Below are 19,774 nucleotides of genomic sequence, written 5' to 3'. Positions count from 1 at the left end.
TAAGTGACCTTAAGGGCATAAGCCCAGCTAGATGCATGCACAAGATCTTATTGGAGGATAATGCTAAGCCAGTGGGTCAACCACAGAGGCGGCTAAATCCAGCCATGAAGGAAGTGGTGCAGAAAGAGGTCACCAAATTACTGGAGGCTGGGATTATTTATCCTATTTCTGATAGCCCCTGGGTGAGCCCTGTCCAAGTTGTCCCCAAAAAGGGAGGCATGACAGTGGTTCATAATGAAAAAAATGACCTGGTTCCTACAAGAACAGTTACAGGGTGGCGCATGTGTATTGACTACAGAAGGCTCAATACAGCCACCAGGAAGGATCATTTTCCTTTACCATTCATAGACCAGATGCTAGAGAGACTAGCAGGTCATGATTATTACTGCTTTTTGGACGGCTATTCAGGCTACAACCAAATTGCAGTAGATCCCCAGGATCAAGAGAAAACAGCATTCACATGTCCATCTGGAGTATTTGCTTACAGAAGGATGCCATTTGGGCTGTGTAATGCACCTGCAACCTTTCAGAGATGCATGCTCTCTATTTTCTCTGATATGGTGGAAAAATTTCTGGAAGTCTTCATGGATGACTTCTCAGTATATGGAGACTCATTCAGCTCCTGTCTTGATCACCTGACACTGGTTTTGAAAAGATGCCAAGAGACCAACCTGATTTTAAACTGGGAAAAATGTCACTTTATGGTGACTGAAGGGATTGTCCTTGGGCATAAAATTTCAAACAGGGGAATAGAGGGATTGTCCCCTCTCTGGTTTGCCATGCACGCGCACGCGTGATATACGCGTACGCGTGGAAGCTCTTCCTTCACTACACTTCTTTTCTCCTCTTCTTTCCATTTCTTTCCTTCTTCTTTCTTCTTCCCTTCTCCTACTCATCATCCAACACTATCAAACACCATCCATAACCATTTCTTTTAGTTAGTTAGTTACTTGTTTAATTAGTTTAATTTTTCATTTAATTTTCTATTTTTCATTATAAGTGTTAGATTACTAATTTTGCTGCTAATTCTTGCTGCCTATTATTAACTGAATGCTATTTTAGTATAATTGTTTTCATTTTTCATTGTTGGATTTCTTTGTTGAGGTTACAATTTGTTACTTGGTTTTGATTTTTCGTGTTTAACATTCGTGAACACCAAGTACCTGTTACATTGCCTTTAAGCTTCTTAACTCTTTTGAATTGCATGTTTTGGCCACCATGCATTCATCATCCATCGCTAGGCAATTGTATATTATCATTGCATTTTTTTAGGTGATGCTTGTTTGTGATTTACCTTTATTGACATCACCTATTTCATGCATTGAAATTTTTGAATTGTGAAGTTGGATCGAAAGCTTACCTAGTGACATATTTTTTAGCTTTGTAAAGCTTTGTGGACCATGCTTGCTATGTGATTGATTTTCACTTCTGTCTTCTTTTTCCTAAGTTCTATAGCATCCATGTGTTTCACTTCTATGTCACTTAGGTGTTGCAACAACGTCAATATGTGTCATTGATTGTTTTGTGAGTTTCATATACCATTTTGTTCACTAAGTTTACTTGCACATCGATCAATATCCATTCATTATCCAATTCATAATTGCTTGATTGTTGTCGTACCTCCCTTCGTAGTTCCCGTTCTGCTTCCCATTGTCGTTTAGCTTCTAGTTCAAGTTGCTCTGGTCGTCCACGGTGACCATGGACTAATCCTAGTATCTCTGTTGGATGTGAAGGTTCTTCATCTTCTGGTGGATGGACCTCTAATTGGATCCGCCTTGGTTGGGGATTTTCCGGAGTTCCTTCTCCGTGGGAAATGTGCGCTCTTTCCTGAGGAGGAGGTATTGCGAATGTGAGGTCATCACGATGGGGCTCCGGTTCCGATTCAGATGTTGTGTGACTGTCTTCATATTGGTCCTCCACCATTATCAAGGGTTGAATTCCAAGTCCCAGGCTACAGCGCCAATGTTCCGAGGGTTATCTGAAACAATGATTTGGGCCTAAACGTGAGGTTCAGACTCTGTATAAGGCAGTGTCCGACTTGTTCTTGCATTGAAGTGCTGCCATCCGAGTTCCTTGTGAGGAGGTGGGGGTGGTACCTGCAAGAGACTCCAATGCTTAAGTTAGCAAGGGCTTTAGACAGGCTTTTAGTAGATTAGAACGTGTATATACCTGAGGAGTGTCAGTGTATTTATAGTAAAGTCGATAACCACCTTTTAGAGTAATTCCACCTTTGTTGGTAGATGACTGTTGCTTTTATCTTAGGAGTTTGTTAAAGCCTATCTTTTAGTAGAAATAGAGATAGTAGAAGAGATTCAGAAAAACAATTACTTATTTAGGTAAGCAAAGCGGGCCCCTCTTATCGTATTCGACCTCTTAAAGAGGTTGGATAAATGGTAGAGACCATCTTATTTGGCTAGGCCTTTTCGTCCATATTGGACCTAACTTTTGTCTTTTTAGGTCAAAGTATATATATATATATATATATATATATATATATATATATATATATATATATATATATATATATATATATATATATACTTTGATAATTATAGTACCTTAATAAATATATTGCTAAAATTAATTAATATAATAGTTTTTACTATTTAACAATATTTTTAAATTTAAAAAAATTAATATAAAGAATTTATCATTTTACTTTTAAAAGTAAAGGAAAAATTGGTCCCTGACCTTTTTTCATGCGGATATTTTCGTCCTCAAGGAACGGAAAATACATTCATGTCCCTGACCCCTGTAAAACATGGACATATTAACCCTTCCGTTGAATTCAGTCTATTGGACCCGTCGGAAAACTCTGACGTGGCAAACGTGGAGCTGATGTATCCGTTACGGAAGTCCACGTGGTCTGAGCTTTTGGAAACTGGACATATAAGTCCCCAGACATGAAAATGACGCCGTTTCACTACCACCCCCAATCTTTCAAAATTTTCTTCCCTAATCCTTCGTCTACACAGAAACAGCAAAGTCGGTGTTGTGGAGTTCTGAATGAAGAAAGGAAATTCTTCGTGCCATGGCATCTGAATGAGTATCATCAAGCTTGAGAAGAAGTGGAGGAAGAGAAGACCAGTTTGCTGCGAGCTCGGTTCCTAACGGGAAGGATGACAAAGATGGTGTCTCACCAAAGTGCTTCTATGGAGAAAACGCAATCCTTTTCATGTCGAAGACGCGAAGCAATCCTAACAGATTGTGTCTGGGCTGTCCCTTTTATAAGGTATGGGAAGCAACTCTGTGGAATGTGTCTCTGTATTTATGTTCGGGTTTATCCTCGAATACCTAATTTCTTCTGACTTCTGTGGATTGATTTTCTTTAGGCAAGACAACTGTATTGCAAATTTTTTTTGTGGCTTGATGAGCACATTGCAAGACTTGGGATGACCGAAACAAGGTATCTAGAAGAGAAGGAAACTGGGAATGTTGAAGAGTATCACGGGAAACATGACATGAAAATCAGGATCACATGCTTGGAGAAGAGGATACTAGCTCTAGAGATGAAAAAAATCCAATAGGATGGTGTATTTGTGTTATTTTTATTGTATTGAGTGTTGCTATTTTAAGTTGTAAAAATTGATGAATGAAGGAGAAAGTGTGTTATTTTGTTGCAGAAAAAAAAATCAACATGTTCTTTGTATAACTGATTCCATTACCCTATATGTCTGTTGCAAGGTTTGTATGAAATTAAAGTTGGATAAGTAATGGATAATCTAGCATTACATAATTGACAAAAAAGCTGTCAAAGAAAACATCCATGTTTCGAACAGCACAAAGTTCACCTGACCTACAATTGGTAATCAAAAAGCATGTAACAAAAAGAAAAATTGTATCTAGTACTTGTCATAAACCATTACAACAGCACAAAGTAATCCCAAAATAACTTAATGGGTGAAATCTTCACTCTTTTGAAGCCTTGAATGTTGATGCAGCTGGCAAAGTTGGAGGTGTAGCCTCCTGATTCAGTGTAGCAGATGGTGTGTCAGATGGAGTTGGTTGTTGTGTGTTAGGTGGGTTTGGTCCGGCAGCCATTGGAGCTGGTGGCCTGAAGATCTTCTACTTTGGCCTGAACTTTGACTGTTGTGGGCTTGTTCTATCGTGGACCATGGATGGACGAGCTTTTCCTAGAGACTTAAATGGACAGCTTGAAGTTGGGGCTGGTGGCCTAGCTTGAGTAGCTGTTGGTCCTGGAGATGCTATCACAAGTGTGGATCTTGTCACTCTTGTTGGGGCTAGTGCAACAGTTGGATGACTTGGGGCAGGTGCATTCACAACCTGGATTTGGAAGGAGACCAAAGTGATACAAAATGAAAAAGACGTAGCACAGGTTTTAATGAATTCATATACCAAACTAATTACAGTGACAAAAAATTGTATTATTACAATGGGATGTTGTTGCAAGCTTGTTGAGCTACCTGGTTGGCTGCTGGAGGCATCCTGGAAATAGTAGTTAACATGTGAACAGATTGAACCTGCGACATAATAGCCCCTGACGAATAGTGTACTAAGACAGATTGATCCCCTAAGAATTGTATACTAAGACAAAGTAATCCCTAACAATTATAGTACTTGAACAAAATAATCCCTTACCAACTAATAGGGCAACTTGGTAGGCTTGTAATGCACGTAACCAAAAACATTATGATAATAGAAGTGATCTTACCTCTAGTGGGGGAGCAGATTGTGACAAGGGAAGGACAACTAGTGACTGGGAGGAGCTAGCTCCTTTCTTCCTAGGGCGCCTTGTCTTTGGCTTCCAGTTAGGATTGGTAGGAGCTCCCTTACAAGTTTTGAAGTTGTGGCCCTTCTTCCCACACTTGCTACAAGATACAGTGAATGATTTCTTCAGTTTTCCCCCTTGTATGAGTGGCTCAGCAGGATCTTTTTGCATATTATGAACCTTTGGACGTCCAATTGGTCTTTTGATGTTGGGTGGGTCTGGCTTCGAGAACTCGGTTCTTGGCCAAAATTCTGGACTTGAAACAGGCTTAATGCAGTGCGCGTATGTCCTCCTGATTGACTCCATGCACAGCCAAGGGTGAACATAGTCCTGGGGTGTGTCACGTCTCTTCCTAATGGCAGCAAGTGCATGTATGCAGGGCATGCCTGAGGTAATGCAGTACAGGTAAGTTATGGTATGGAAAACAATAAAGGACAGTCACTACAACATCACAAAACAAAGACCTCAAGTGAGAATAGAAAGTATCAGTCAGTTGCCATCTGTTGCATGAGCAAGTGTACTTAATAAGGTCTACATCTACCTTGGTTGCTTTGCGGCTCATCTCAAACCTCTTTCGTTCATTGTCACCAACCCATTCAGCCGTCCACTTAGTGCTAATATTTAATAACCTCTCTAATCTCTTTTCCTGAACTGGTGCTAGCTTCCCAGAGTGATTGTCTAATACACGCTTATGATTCACCATTCTCCTCATCAGGTAACACCTGATCTCTTCACACATGGTTAGGATAGGCTTGCAGCGATAGTTTACGATCTTAGCATTAAATACCTCGCACATGTTATTTGTGAGGATATGTACTTTTGGTCCATGGAAGAAGTAAGCCTTTACCCATGTCTCTGGATCAAATTTGTTGAGGTATTCCCAAGCACCTAGGTTAACTGTCTTCAACTTCTCCATGCATTCCTTAAATTCAGCAACAGTCGTGCATCTAGCACACTCCCATACAACCTCTCTAATGTACAAGTCCTTGAAGCGGTTTATGAAATTTTTTCACATGTTCATGAAGCAATTGCAGAGCTTTGCATGTGGCATGACCTCCTTGAGCGCAGGCATCAAACCCTGCATTGAACAGTGGTAGGCAACATTTTCACTAAGGAATGAAAATCTAGACCAAAGTTATCACATTTGCAGTTAAATGCATTCATAACCATCAATTAATTTACCTTCTGTTGGTCCGATATGAAGTTCCAGCCATGGTTTGTGTCATCTCCTATGTCCCCTTGAAGATTGGTCAGGAACCACTTCTAGGCATCCTTGGTTTCAACCCTAACAACCCCATATGCAACAACATAAAACTGGTTGTTTGTATCATGGGCAACTGCTGCTAGAAGCCAACCACCATAATATGTTTTCAGAAAGCAACCATCCAAATGCAACAAAGGCTGGCATACATCTTTGAAGCCTTGCTTACAAGCATCTAAGCAAATGTATAGTTTATCAAAAATAGGAGGAGCCTTTGGAATTGTCATGAGCTCCAGCCTGGCTGACGAACCTGGATTGCTACTCAGAATTTGCTCACAATAATCCCTCGTCCTCTTGTATTATTCCCTTTTGTTTCCAATGATCTTGTCCCTGGCCTCCTTTATTGCTCTGTAAATCATCTTAGGTTGGGGACATAAGGAAAATTCCTCTTTAAGAAATTTGGTTGCCGCCTTTGTGTTCATGTGTGGTTGGGTTGACATCGCTTCTCAATTTTCTTGCTAATCCAGTGCTGATCAGCTGCATTACTGCCCAAATCTCTTGCACAAGTGTGTTCTGGATGGTAGGTCTTGACTTGATAACACTGCAAAGTTTTGTTGTATGACAAATAAACCAAGAAAGGACACTCGTCGTCCCCGCACCCCACTCTGACTCTCTCCTTGTCATTTTTTATCCACTTCAGTTCCCACCCCTCAGCAATGAAAGAATCTTTTACCACCTCCTTAAACCTATCAATAGTCGCAAACCTAGTTCATAACTCAAACCTGCCCTCACCATGAGCATAATCATCATCAAATTCAGGAAAACTATTACCTCCGCCTTCATCCTCGGATGATATGGGAGTGTGCAAGTCCTCAGACTCATACTCAAACATGATTTCCTTTGGTTCTGTTGGGACTTCAGTGACATAAAACCCACCACCCACTACATCATCGGGCTGCACATCACGCCCCTCATCCCCAACTTCACCACGTGTTCTAGCATTTTCGTTCCCACTACCTTCTCCTCTTTCGTTAACCCTCGTCCCAAATTGCATCTTCCTCTTTCCTTGCTTAGATTTTTTTTCTTTAACCCTTGCTTATTTGCAACTGACTTCTTTGGAGTCACTACCTTCCTTTTATCCTTCACACATCGTTTTCTCTTGCCAGCAGCAACTCCGCCATTGCTGTCAGTTTCAGTACTGTCACTCTCAACTCCAGCTGGTGGAGGTTTATACAACACGTCTTCCGTGCTCTCGTACCCGTCATCAGATGAAGAGGATGTATTCAGTCCCTCTACAATTTCATCAACCTCCACTGCAGTATCTTTGTCCTAGATAGCATCATCAACAACCTCGGGATCATTAACAGGGTGGTCAAAGTATAGATGAAACTCAGATTTCTGTGGATTCTTCATTATGTTCTCTTGCATGCATTGATCCCTGCATCTCCAGTTAATATGTTCAGTTTGGATTCAATGTCAGCGCTTGATGGATCATACCAGTATACTGCCTTGTATGACAGGTATCCCAAGCCCTTAAATAACGTCACAAGGTCTCCGAAATTCACAAAGTCCATGTCCATCTCAGGGAACCTCTCTTCCTTTTCATTCTGATAAACCAGGAATCCATCACTTGCTCTGACAAAGTTGCCTTCATGGTGAAATACCGGCACCACAAAAACATCAACCATCTAAAATTAATCCATGAACAACTATGATTAAATTCAAAAAAATAGAAACACAAATTATGAAAGAAACACCATTGCCCTAACACAATCCCTCCCTCTAATTCTACACAGGACGTTTTATACACTTTTTCAAATTTTACTCCACCATTGTTACCCACACTGTAAACATGCACAAACAATGCCTTCATCGCTAAGCAAGGCGATCTTACCTTCTGACGAAGACAACAACCACGACCTCGGCGCAACCTTCTTCTTAGCTCTGACACCAGCTTCAACCCCGCACCGATTGCTCTTCTACGTGTTGTAAGTTTTGGAGGGAGAAATACAGAAGAGGGAGTTTGATCGTCTATTACTTAGGGTTTTAAGTAATTCTCTAACTAAAGTATGGGTCTTCTGGGTATTGTATAAGGGGATTAAACTGTGATTAGAGGGGAGGTAGTGAAACGGCGTCATTTTTGTATCTAGGGACTTATATGTCCAGTTTCCAAAAGCTCAGAGCCACGTGAACTCCTGTAACGGACATATCAGTTCCACATTTGCCACGTCAGAATTTTCCCGTCAGAATTTTCCCAATAGATCCAACGGACTGAATTCAACGGAAGAGTTAATATATCTACATTTTGCAGAGGTCAAATTTTCCATTTCTTAAAAGACGAAAATATCCGTAGAAAAAAAAAAACAGATCAAGAACCAATTGGTCCTTTACTCTAATTTTAATAACAATCACCATAACTATAAACACCATAGACTTCACTAACTTATACACGTGTATGCATCATAATCTTCATAGTTGAAAGCTGCTTTAACAGGTTTATTTTATCCAAGATGGGACTTATTAGCCGACATCAAGCATCAACACACCCAACACCTGCAAATGCAGCCACTTCATAAATCTGATAATGCAGCACAATATCAATGAGAACGCATTAGATTATACGGTCGCTGAATGTGAATTTTTCCAAGCATAATAACAATGTTTCTCCACAACATAAATTGATTCAGGTTTCAAATGAACAAGTTGGCATAAATTAAACAGTCCGTTGTACATTAACACAACAAATACACCCAAGAAACCGAACAATTCCCCAAATTTCTACATGACGGCTCTTTGACCCTTTCTCTACCATATCCCCATCACACAGCGTACTGGCAAATTCCGTGTCACTTTTCTGTTGCATCACTTGCAGTTTCACTAGACGACTGCCGTATGAATTGGCCACGGAATCGCGGTCGCTGTTCAGCTAATTTCTTTCTGCTTTGATATCGAACCTGAAATTCAAACACTACTAAGTTAGCTTTCTAGAAGCAACGGGGAGCCACGAGAGACTTTCATAACATAAAAAATTCACTCCGATACCAAGCCCATCAACAATCATTTATTGGTTCACAAGAGACACTTCCATAACACAAAAATTTACTGATACCAAGTCAATCAACAATCATTTATTAGTCATCAACTAATGAAAGAGTGAAACCAAATCTAAAAACCAGAAAGTAATCACCGGATGTGAGAAATCAAATTGCACTTTCATACTTCAACTACGGTAATGCATGATCTCTATGCATATGCCCCCTCTTAAAAGTACACGAATTGGTAAAATAAGAAATCGAGTGTTTAAACACACTTGGATAATAAACTTGAATTATGCATGATAGCAGAGGCAAATTGCTCATTTCTAAAGACATTTTTAGTTGTGTTTGACTTCATATAATATTACATAACAATGACCATCACATTCCCAGTCTAACCTCCTGATCACCAACCAAATATCTAATGGCTTAAACACACTTGGATGATGAACTTGCGTTGTGTATGCGACCCACTTTAGTTTCCCCCTTAACCTACTTGTGCATGATAGAGTCAAATCCCTAATTTTTTCAGATATTTTTTATTTTTTGCTTGACTTCATATAATAATATTACAGAACAAGAAGCATCACATTCGTAGTCTAACAAGCTAATCACTAACCAAACATCTAATTACAGTTTCTTATGATTTCATCGCCATCTGTGAGTCTGTTACATTCAGTGTCATATACAAACTAGCAGAAGCAGCAATAGGAATCCTGTTAAGGGAGTGTGAATCATGAAATTTTTATATATCGCATTTTTATTCCAATAAATCGGTTGAATAAGATTCTTTATTTGATTTCAGAATTCAGAATCATGTAGTGTTTAATTGTATTTTTGGTCCTATCCTCTTTTCCCTGTGTCTTATTTAGTAGTCCTCACTGTGTTTTGCATACAACTGCGATTTAACTAAACTCTTGAAGTTAATACTGGCTATAACTGTAAGGTGTTTGGTCTGCCGGTAAAATTTCATGTATGAGCTCAATTTGTAATTATGCCAACAATGCTCATACAAGAAATTTAACCCTTACTTTTACCCTCTAAATAAACACACCCTTGCTGAAATCAGGAGCAGATTAAAGAAAATAAAAATAGGAAGTAAAATAGGGAGAGAAGTTGATTTTAAAAAGTGTAATAATCCAACGTAACCCTTTTATCTAAGCAACCGATGTGCATATTATTGCAAAAACACCTGGAAGAAGCATTCAATACAGAATCTACAGAAGTTCTAACCTATCCATACTCTCCATTTAAGTAGGTTACTCAACAACCACCCTATAATTAAGAGATGCAGCAAAAAACCAAAAATTTTATGAACTCCGGAGAATCTGAAATTTAGCATAGCTAGCTTAGGCTTGCATAAGGCATAAACATGAAATTTTTATTCTTTCCTCCATCAACCGTTTAGATTAAACACACAAGTTCAGGGAAATAACTTAGCAAAGAAGTTAAACTTCAATAGAGCAGGGTGAGTAATGAAAATAGAGATGCATGGAAGAGTGGTGAAAAATAAAATTAAGGCAACAAAGCAAAAGATCAATATGATTATCAGGAATAACTCCTCAATGGTCAATTACCTTTTTATGAAAGGATCTCTCATTTCTCTGATTCCTTTTCTGACGAAACTTAGTTAAGGCTGCTTGCCTATGAGAACTCTTCTTTTGATCTACCTTGTTGGCACTTCCACTCCCACTAGCATCACCACTTCCACTATTCCCAGCAAGTGGATTGCTGCTTTCTATGTTTGTCCCTCCAGCATCAACTGCTGTGCTGCTTCCATTTTGTCCATTGCTCCCATTGTTGCTGCCTGAAGCACTTCTGTTGAGACTAAAATTTCCAATATTACCTTCAACTAGCACTTCAACTGCGTTTGAAGAACCACAATGTGGAGCAGCAGCAGCAGCTAATTTCTTTGATGATTCAGCATCATGATCAGGTTGAAGCTGGTGCTTCATGTTGTTAGCAATGATGTTCTGGTTTTCATAATGGTGATGGAAGTCCTTAGTTGTCAAATCCTTGTGAGTGTCTACCCTAGGTGGTACCAGCATTGTTGCTGTTGGATCTTCAGTATTATGTAAAACAACTGTTTGGGAGGTACACTTAAGGTTGCTCTTTACAGGCTGGAAAGCAGATGATTGGTACAAACATTTTGTTGTTGATGCCACTGCTGGCTCACTTATGACTGCAGATTTTGTAAAAGCATTATTAGTAGTAGAACCCATATCATTGTTATTGCTCGCACCATTTGAATTTTGATTAGGAGGATTGCCACTAGAATGTGACTGAATGTCACGAGATGAATCCCTCTTTGTAACTTCTAGGCTATTATCATGTGGAGAATTGCTTCCAGCATATCTAGTGGGCGACTTCTTAGTGTTAGAGGCTGCATTGTACCTGAAGCAAAAAACTTCATAAAAACTGTACACTCCTCCATCTTAAGAACATAAATACATAACAAATACCAATCATCATATACCTTGAGAAGGCAGAAAGGTCAGAACGTCTTAAAACATTCCGTTCATCCTGAATTGTAATGCCAGCATCTTTAACTCCTCTAAGCCTCTTTAAACTAAGCTCAAGAGATGGTAAGTCCTTAGCATCAATAGTGCATTTATTTTCAATGTCTAAGGACATGGGTCTTCTATCTTTGGCTTCAAATTCTGCTGTATGCATCTGAGATCCAGAAGTGCTAGTGATGGCATCAGACAGTGAAGGACCTTTGCAGCTAGGGTTGTTGGATTGATTCCCACAATTATCCTGCTGTCCTCTATTACTTTGATCATTGAATTTTGAGGGCCCTACATCAATTGTATTGCTATGTTTTGAACCTGCAGCTTTGACTGGATATGCAAAGAAAGATACTTGTAAATACATGGATATGCATCAAATTACATAACCGCATATACGAATTAGCTAGCTTCACATTAAGATAATGGAATCAGCAGTGTGTGATGCGCAAAAGGAACGGGAAACATAACAGCATAAACTTTTTATTTGAAAAAGAGATGAACCCTCAAAGCATCAACAGTGACACGGCATCTAAAGCATTTTTCGAACAAAAGAAATTGAACAGATAGGAGCAATTTTGCAATCATCCAAGCACAGTCGGGCATTCACTACATAGGACTAACTAATCATATGAAAGCAGTTCTAATACTATGAAAAGCTTCAATAAACACAACATATCACTATCACAAGCATCACACGCAAACAATGTGTGTATGTGTGCAATTTTGCAATCATCCAAGCACAGTCGTGGTATTCACTACATAGGACTAACTAATCATATGAAAGCAGTTCTCCGCTTTTTAATACTATGAAAAGCTTCAATAAACACAACATATCACTACGACAAGCATCACACGCAAACAGTGCGATGGAGGAACTAGTGACTGCAGTAACAAGAAGATAAAACTTGTCTTACTAAGACGTTCATTTTGTTCTTGACCCTCCTTTGTAGATGGAGGAACCATCTTTATTCCACATATTTCAGCATTGGAGTGGACAACCTGAGCACATGTGCTATCAGGGCACTCAGCTATTTGATCCCAGCGGGAAACTGGTTTGGGACTATCAACTTCTACAGCTTGTTTGGTCCAGGAGCTCTGCAAAAGGAGAAAAAGATGACATTGGCTAGTAACATTTGGTTACCAAATAAGTAGAATACAATCTCTATACGCATCCAAACTTCTTTTGCAAATACACAATTCAGAATTTGATATGACTACGATTAGTTGATTTTGAATTTCATAAATTTAAATGGAAGCTTGCGGTGGTCTTTGCTCCTAAACTATCATTTTTACAAAATATGTGGTGCATTGATAATAATGACATGAGAAGGAGGCTCCTATTTCTCCAAATATTAGAAATAACTGCATTGCATGCTAGTCTGAGAGCAGAAAAATGTTTATATTTTGATTCTAGGTAGGAAAGGAAGAAGCTAGAAAATAGATATTCAAAGTAATAGGACAATATATTAGATATGAACTGTTGTAATATGATGTAGAAAACAGCAAGCCCTGTTTTGATTGGTATTGAAATTCTACTTCTGAAAAAAGGTAAAAAAGGGAAAAAAAGAGACATCATTAAATACAAGTCAATATGGAAACCATTCCTCAGAGATCATTTTTTCTAACATATGAAGAGTGACAATATAGTCCCCCCCCCCCCCCCACCCCCCAAAAAAAAAAGGGCAAAAGCTTTGTTATTACTCGACTACAAAAGGAGGAGAAAGAGTTTTGGAGCAACAAATGCTCCAAGGGAAAATACACATTTACAAGAGAAATTGTATCTGTTTATGTGTAGAGACAACCCAGATATTCACCAGTTTAAATAAGCGGGCAATAAATAAAAACTTAATACATTAATGAAGGCCATAAAGTTTCAATCTAAGCGAGGCCAAAATGAAATTCAACTTGGAAAAATTAAAAGAAATGGTTTCAAAGAAGGCTCAACAATTCAATGCCACATCCCCTCCAGTTGCAACTGCAATGATGCTAGAATAACCACGACCCATTTCAAATTGCAGCCATGACAACTGCAATAGCAAATGTTGGCAATATCTCATACTGCAGCCACTTAGATAGTGCCACAATAGTACCCATTAATTACTCTTAACAGCAAATCAATTTCGATCTTGTCTCTGGCAACAATGCTATCATAATATGTTGATATTAATATTATTCATCTTTGAAAAGTTTACTGAGACATGATATTCGGACTGGGGAACTAATGTGATGTCTATGCAGCATTCAACAGTCCAGGGAAGCAATCAACATGTTACAGGAGATATCAGTGGCAACATTTTCATCTTAAAGGGCATATCTTGTTAAAAACCATTGAATGACTAGTAGGGTGATTCACTTATCTTGCATGGACTAAAATAAAACTTTTAATCTTTGTATTTCATTTTTTAAGGAACTCAGCAAAGTGATCACAAAGGATGGTATTCTTTTAAGACGAAAGAGAAGACACACATCCGTTGAGTGATTCAGCACCCAGCAAATTGATACTCAAGACTCATCGGAAGTAACTAACAAAGAGACTAAAATAGACAACATTCAAACTTTTTTGGACTAAAACCAAAAAGTAAGAATTTTATAAGGATCAAAAACTTAATTAAGCCATTTCAGCAATTATTTCCTCTGATTCTTATTATCCCCATGCAATTACTTAGAGATATTTCCAGCAATATCATGCTAAGCAATATTACAATTAAAAGTGGATACTGGGACGGGAAATTATAGGTAGATAATTTGAATGTGTTTCATACAACACCATAGACGAAGTCAATTATACATTTTCAATTACAAGTGAATCGAAATGGAATTGCAAACAGAAGAGCAAACATGCACGCATGAGAATGGTTCCAACAAAAGATCAAGGGGGAAAAGTTATACCTGAGTGCCACTGCCATTGTCACTTCCATCCCCATTATTCAGGCCTATACTTCCATTATCATCTTCATCGTTGCTTCCAGAATTATTATCAGATTTCTCAAGACTCTTTGATTTTACTGACTTCTGGGTTTGTGTGCCACTTTCACTGCCACTGCCACTGGACTGAGGGAAGAAAACGAAGAAATAGCGTCAATCAACAAAACAACAACAAAGCCTTGTCCCACTAGGTGGGTCAACTTAAAAAATAGAGTCAATCAACAAAGTACTTTAAAGTTGAATCCCAATCCAATATCAAACAAATTATATTAAGCATATGGGAACATGTCGTTACATTCAGCAAAATCCTCTCTGCTTTTGAGAAGGAAATAAAAGTAGTTCAATAGACAGCTAAATTATCTTGTCATCACTGGACTTTATGGACTAGAAAAAGGTAACAGCAATGCATCACAGTACATTGGTCAGAAAAGAAACAGAAAATATAACATAAAAAGAGGAAACTGAGTCAACTTACACTATGGCATCTCCTCCAAACATGCTGCCAAAGGTTTTTAAGCTCATTCTTCCTTACGGGTTTGACTAGGAAGTCAACAGCACCCTTTGACAAACACTTGAAGACTAAACCCATAGAGTCACGAGATGACATCACTGCACAGAAATCCCATTAAAGGCGGTAGAGAAGAGTATTTCTTATGGAGAATGTAATGAGGAAGTTAAAATGCTTTAAACTAAACATGTAGATAACTCATAATTACAACAAAACGGGAACTTCGGAAAACTTACTAATTACTGGAATGTTTTTCCGTGTCTTGTGGCTCATAATCTTGCATAAGAGACCAATGCCGGATAAGCCAGGCATTGCTACTTCAGTTAAAACAAGGTCAACATGATTGGTTAAATTCTCCAAAATCTTCCAAGCTTGCAATCCATTTGCGGCTTCAATAACTGGAAAATTAAACACATGAGATTTTCCATAAAACAATACACCTGCTTCTATGAAAATATATTGTTTTTATTATGTAAAATTACACTATAGAACAAATACTATCAAATAACACTTATGTGATTACTTTGATGCCATGAACAATGTATTTGCTCATAGAGTTAAAATATAAGATGTTCAAAACACAACTTTTCGGCTGCAAACAATCACCAACTACTTCCTCTGTTATTTTTAGTTTACAATTATAGCCCATCCCAATTTAAAATATTACAGACCACCTTGGATCAGAGAAAACATTTAAAACATGAACTATGTTTCTACATGATCATACAATCACAAGGCAAGCCACCTAACCAAACCAGTAAAAGTGAGCCAATTAACAGATCAATCTAGTAAGAAACAAAAAAATCTAGAAACTTCAGTAGACAGTGGTCAATAGTGACTTTTCAAACTGATGTGGTGTCACACATTCTGTGAGCATGTCAGAGGCAGCAGCATCACATCAAACTTTGCCATGGAAGTTGTCAGGTGTGCGTGTTGCAGCTTTTCATGGCTCATATAGAACTGATGCTATCACTATTTTTTTATATTTTTTCCTTTTAATGAATAACAAACAGGGTTGAGGATAACTTAGCCCGGTAATTTGAACTGAAAGCGAAGCATAGGGTTTCCTTCTTGATGTCAAGTCCATCTCTTCCACACTCTCCACTCTTCTTGCTCTGTCTACTGCCACTAATTTTCTTTTCCAGCAGCCCACATCCCTTCTAATCCATCTCACTCCAATGTTTTTCTAATGATGTCTCTTCCTTTTTGGTATTAGATCCTTTTTATAAATTCTGACCATTAATAAAAGAACATGTCTAACTGCATAAAATGTAAAATTTTTACCAATACTTTTCAATAGCAGGCATATTCCTGCCATTTGGTTGACAAGTTGTTCCCTCACAACCTAATATGCAAAGGCATACATTACTTTCAAACTTGACAAACTAAAACCAAGCTGTAGTAAAATTGAACTATGCAGTCAATTTTATTCTTGGACATGACAAGTATATCGGTCATTTAGAGAGACTTGTTATCAACCCTTTAGCTTGCATGATGCCTTTGCATGGTCACTATATATACAATTTCTTACACTGCAACTAGCATCTGTATCTTTACTCATTGAATTATAAATTTATAACAGATGTAAAAGAAGGGACAATTATCGAATAATCTAATCAGCAATACCATGAAATCATTGAAACATAACTGCTAATTGTTGAGATATAACCACCAGTTGAGGGTTTTATATAATAATAATAATAATAATAATAATAATAATAATAATAATAACTGAAAGAAGAAGAAGGGGGGGGGGGGGGGGAGTAATCTTTCCACCCTTTTGGGACTTGATTTTCCATAACATGACAACAGAACTGACATCCCGCATGCTAAATACCACTGGCCTCCTCATCCCACACTAGTCATGATGGAAACTCTGAATATTGCAAGCATTCATTTTCATTATATACAAGCTGGCCAATACAGATTTTGCCTCAGATATTTATTTAAACTTTGTTTCATGTAGTTAACTTTCCTTGGAAGTTACGAACCTTTCATGCTTCAAAGGATATACTTCTTCTCTGGGTACTATCTTGTTCCCTACACCATACTTGATTCCTTAACCAAATTCAGTCTGAGCACTATCTTCTGGTTCAGCAAATCAACCTTGCTTTGCAGTAGGAGTTAAAGACGAATTTAACAAGAATACTACAAGAAAATTAACTTCCCTTTTCTTCTTTGATTAAATGGTTTCTAGGGAGTACACAAAAGGGCAAGTTGAATGTTAAAATTCTTTATTTAAACCCATCAAGCCACTAATGGTCGACTGTCGACAACAATCATGGCACATGATGACATATCTCAAAATAAACTATTCTTAATAATTTCCCTTCTCAAGGAGCTACTCCCAAAGATTAATAACAGATTATTGGAGGATCAGCCAAGTTAAATTTTTTTATTATCTGGGTGAGAAGAAAAATAAAGAAGCCAAAAAATAAATAAATAAATATAAATAAAAGAAAAAAGAGAAGAGAAGAGACCGAGGGTGGGGTGGGATGGGAGGATCAAACATAATGAATTGGGGCAGCCAGTGTATGCCATTTTCATGATGAAACTGTTTAGTAGAACTCCCATACTGAAAGGCAATTATAACTACATTTGATAAATAACATAAACCATTATAAAGATTTCAGGTATATTCAAAAGAAATGGGAAAAGTATTAGAAATCTGATTTGATGACAAATTCAATAACATTCAGTGAATCTAACCTATTATTACTTACTGAATGACTATAAAGGATAAAAAAATAACAGATCCACACCCGCACATCCTAACACTTTGTTTCCCTAACAAACTTAATCTTCTGAGTCGATTATGAAATTGCAAAATAGCTGAGCACATGTAAGATATTTAACCAGCTCAAACTACAGCAAAGCAATAGTCAGCACAATTAACCAGATGCACCCCCCCCCCCCCTCTTTTTTCTTTCTCTTTTTCTTTCTTTTTTCCTCTGTAGAACAAAAGAAAAGATGCAGACCGAAGCCAAAAGAATTCCACAAGCAAGCATCCCCAGACTCCAGTAAAACTAATTACCAGCTGACATCCAAGTGCAATATTAAGTTTGAATAGGTTTGAGTAACATGCAGATATTATCAAGTCAGACATTTGGCATATTATATGTACAGTCACTATATACCACATAGAGAAGGGAAATAAAATTTACACCCCTACTTTCTGCATGCATTACAACGTATGGAAAATCAACGGAATAAAGGAAAATTAAGTTTGATAAGCATGCAGTACTTCTCAACAGAAGCAGCAGGAAAAGTGTCCAAGCTTAACCCAAAAAAGTAAGGTATTCAATAAGATCATGATAACAACCAACCTTCATAGCTACAATTGCGTAGCAATGCAGTAACAACATGGCGCGTCGAGTCATCATACTCCACAAGCAAGACCTTAAGAGATCTTATATGTAAAAACCTCTCCCAACAAATCACTGCCCCTTGAGGCTGTTGCTGTGGCACATGCTGCAGGACGGAAGAGGATTCCACGGTCCCTCCCTGTCCTCCAACCTTAACATCTTCACCAACTCCGTTACATTTTGCTCCATCATCCTCGTGTAAACCTTGTCCTTCACTGGCAACCCCATCGGGAAACGTCCTCTTCCCATCACGTAAGCGCTGGCTCAGTTCTTTCAGCTCTTCCTCATCGCCATCAACACTCATCTGGACTTCCCTTGTCATCCAAAAGGCCCTAATTTGCAACGATTATGACTGGTCCTCATCCAAAAGTGCAGCAAACGGAGCGTATAGTTCTCACAAAACCCAACCAACCCAAACACAACTGTAAACCACTAGATTAATTAATGAAAGTAAAAAATAAAAATAAAAAACTACAATAACATATATTTGGCAAGATTTTATATTCACACACAGCCTGGACAAATATCCATAGCGCCCCGAAACAAAAACCTTTTAAGCTCTTCTCAGTTCTCACCCTGCAACAGCAGAGCATCATATCAGACACAATAACACCAACCTTAAGCCTAGCATCATGTAAACTACTACTACATACATATCCCTGCCCTTCCTCATATAATTCTCTTCAATAAATAATGATTTACACAAAACTAAATGAGTTTTTTCCAATTCGCAAAGTATCTTCCAAACCCTAACTAAGCTAAAGAAGAACACTGAAGTCTTAACTGAGAGAAGTTCCGTGATTTGACTCGGGTTTACTTAAAAAATTGAATCCAAGCCGGTTAAGCACGCCAAAAGTAACGTCAGAGATGTAACCGTAAACACCAGAGAGATCTTTCCTTAAACATGAACATCCGAAACCAGAAACGATGCATCCTATTCCTGAAGATAAATCTCACACACTGCCAAAGAAGATAAATCAGCTAATTTTTTTGCATCCACAGATAACTTTTTAATTCCTAATCAAAATAATCCAACAAAATAAAACGGAAAAGCAAGATTACCAGCTGGGAAGCTTCACTAATCGCCATTACGAAGCTCGATCCAGAAGGAAATCATTATTTACAGAAAACATTAGTACTATTATTATTAATCAACTAATCAATTACATCAATTACATAATAATAATAATAATAATAATAATAATAATAATAGTAACGATGATGGTTAAAACCAGAACTTTCAATTGAATTGAGATAAATAACTTTTTAAAAAGAAAGAAAAGGGGCAAAAAATGTTTTCGGGTTTAAACTTTAAAAGTGGTGAGTGAAAGAAGCTTGACCCAATCTGAAGAAAACCACGGTGGTATTAGGGAAGAGGGGATAACGCCGACGTTAGTTTGTTTGGGAGAAGGGGGAAAAGAAAAAAGAAAAAAGAAATAAACACGAAGATATCGGAATGGGTTGCTGACGTGGAAGAAAGGAAGGTGTGGAATGTTCGAGA

At 38.0% G+C, this 19,774-nt stretch overlaps 1 protein-coding gene across 8 annotated transcripts; it reads right to left on the bottom strand.

Moving 5' to 3' along the window:
* Nucleotides 1-8,527: 8,527 nt before the first annotated feature.
* On the bottom strand, nucleotides 8,528-19,714 carry LOC107625249 (two-component response regulator-like PRR37). Of its 8 annotated transcripts, none has more exons than XM_088505294.1 (12): nucleotides 19,336-19,693; nucleotides 19,058-19,233; nucleotides 18,235-18,849; nucleotides 17,389-17,483; nucleotides 16,900-17,014; nucleotides 15,145-15,306; nucleotides 14,876-15,009; nucleotides 14,365-14,526; nucleotides 12,390-12,570; nucleotides 11,442-11,805; nucleotides 10,543-11,359; nucleotides 8,528-8,884 (listed from the first exon to the last, which is right to left on the bottom strand). In XM_088505294.1, exons 5-12 carry the CDS (start codon nucleotides 16,904-16,906, stop codon nucleotides 8,777-8,779), a joined length of 1,935 nt encoding a protein of 644 aa, XP_088361420.1. In that variant the 5' UTR covers nucleotides 16,907-17,014; nucleotides 17,389-17,483; nucleotides 18,235-18,849; nucleotides 19,058-19,233; nucleotides 19,336-19,693; the 3' UTR covers nucleotides 8,528-8,776. The 8 variants fall into 8 exon arrangements, with proteins under 8 accessions (XP_088361420.1, XP_088361421.1, XP_020971449.1 ...); XM_088505295.1 differs by having other exon boundaries at nucleotides 18,235-18,695; XM_021115790.2 differs by lacking the exon at nucleotides 16,900-17,014.
* Between the last annotated feature and the right edge of the window lie 60 nt (nucleotides 19,715-19,774).

The sequence above is a fragment of the Arachis ipaensis genome, chromosome B2 (genome assembly GCF_059453495.1).
Source record: "Arachis ipaensis isolate K30076 ecotype BB chromosome B2, ASM5945349v1, whole genome shotgun sequence".
NCBI classification, from domain to species: Eukaryota; Viridiplantae; Streptophyta; class Magnoliopsida; order Fabales; family Fabaceae; genus Arachis; species Arachis ipaensis.
This window is presented reverse-complemented; position numbering and strand designations above follow the sequence as displayed.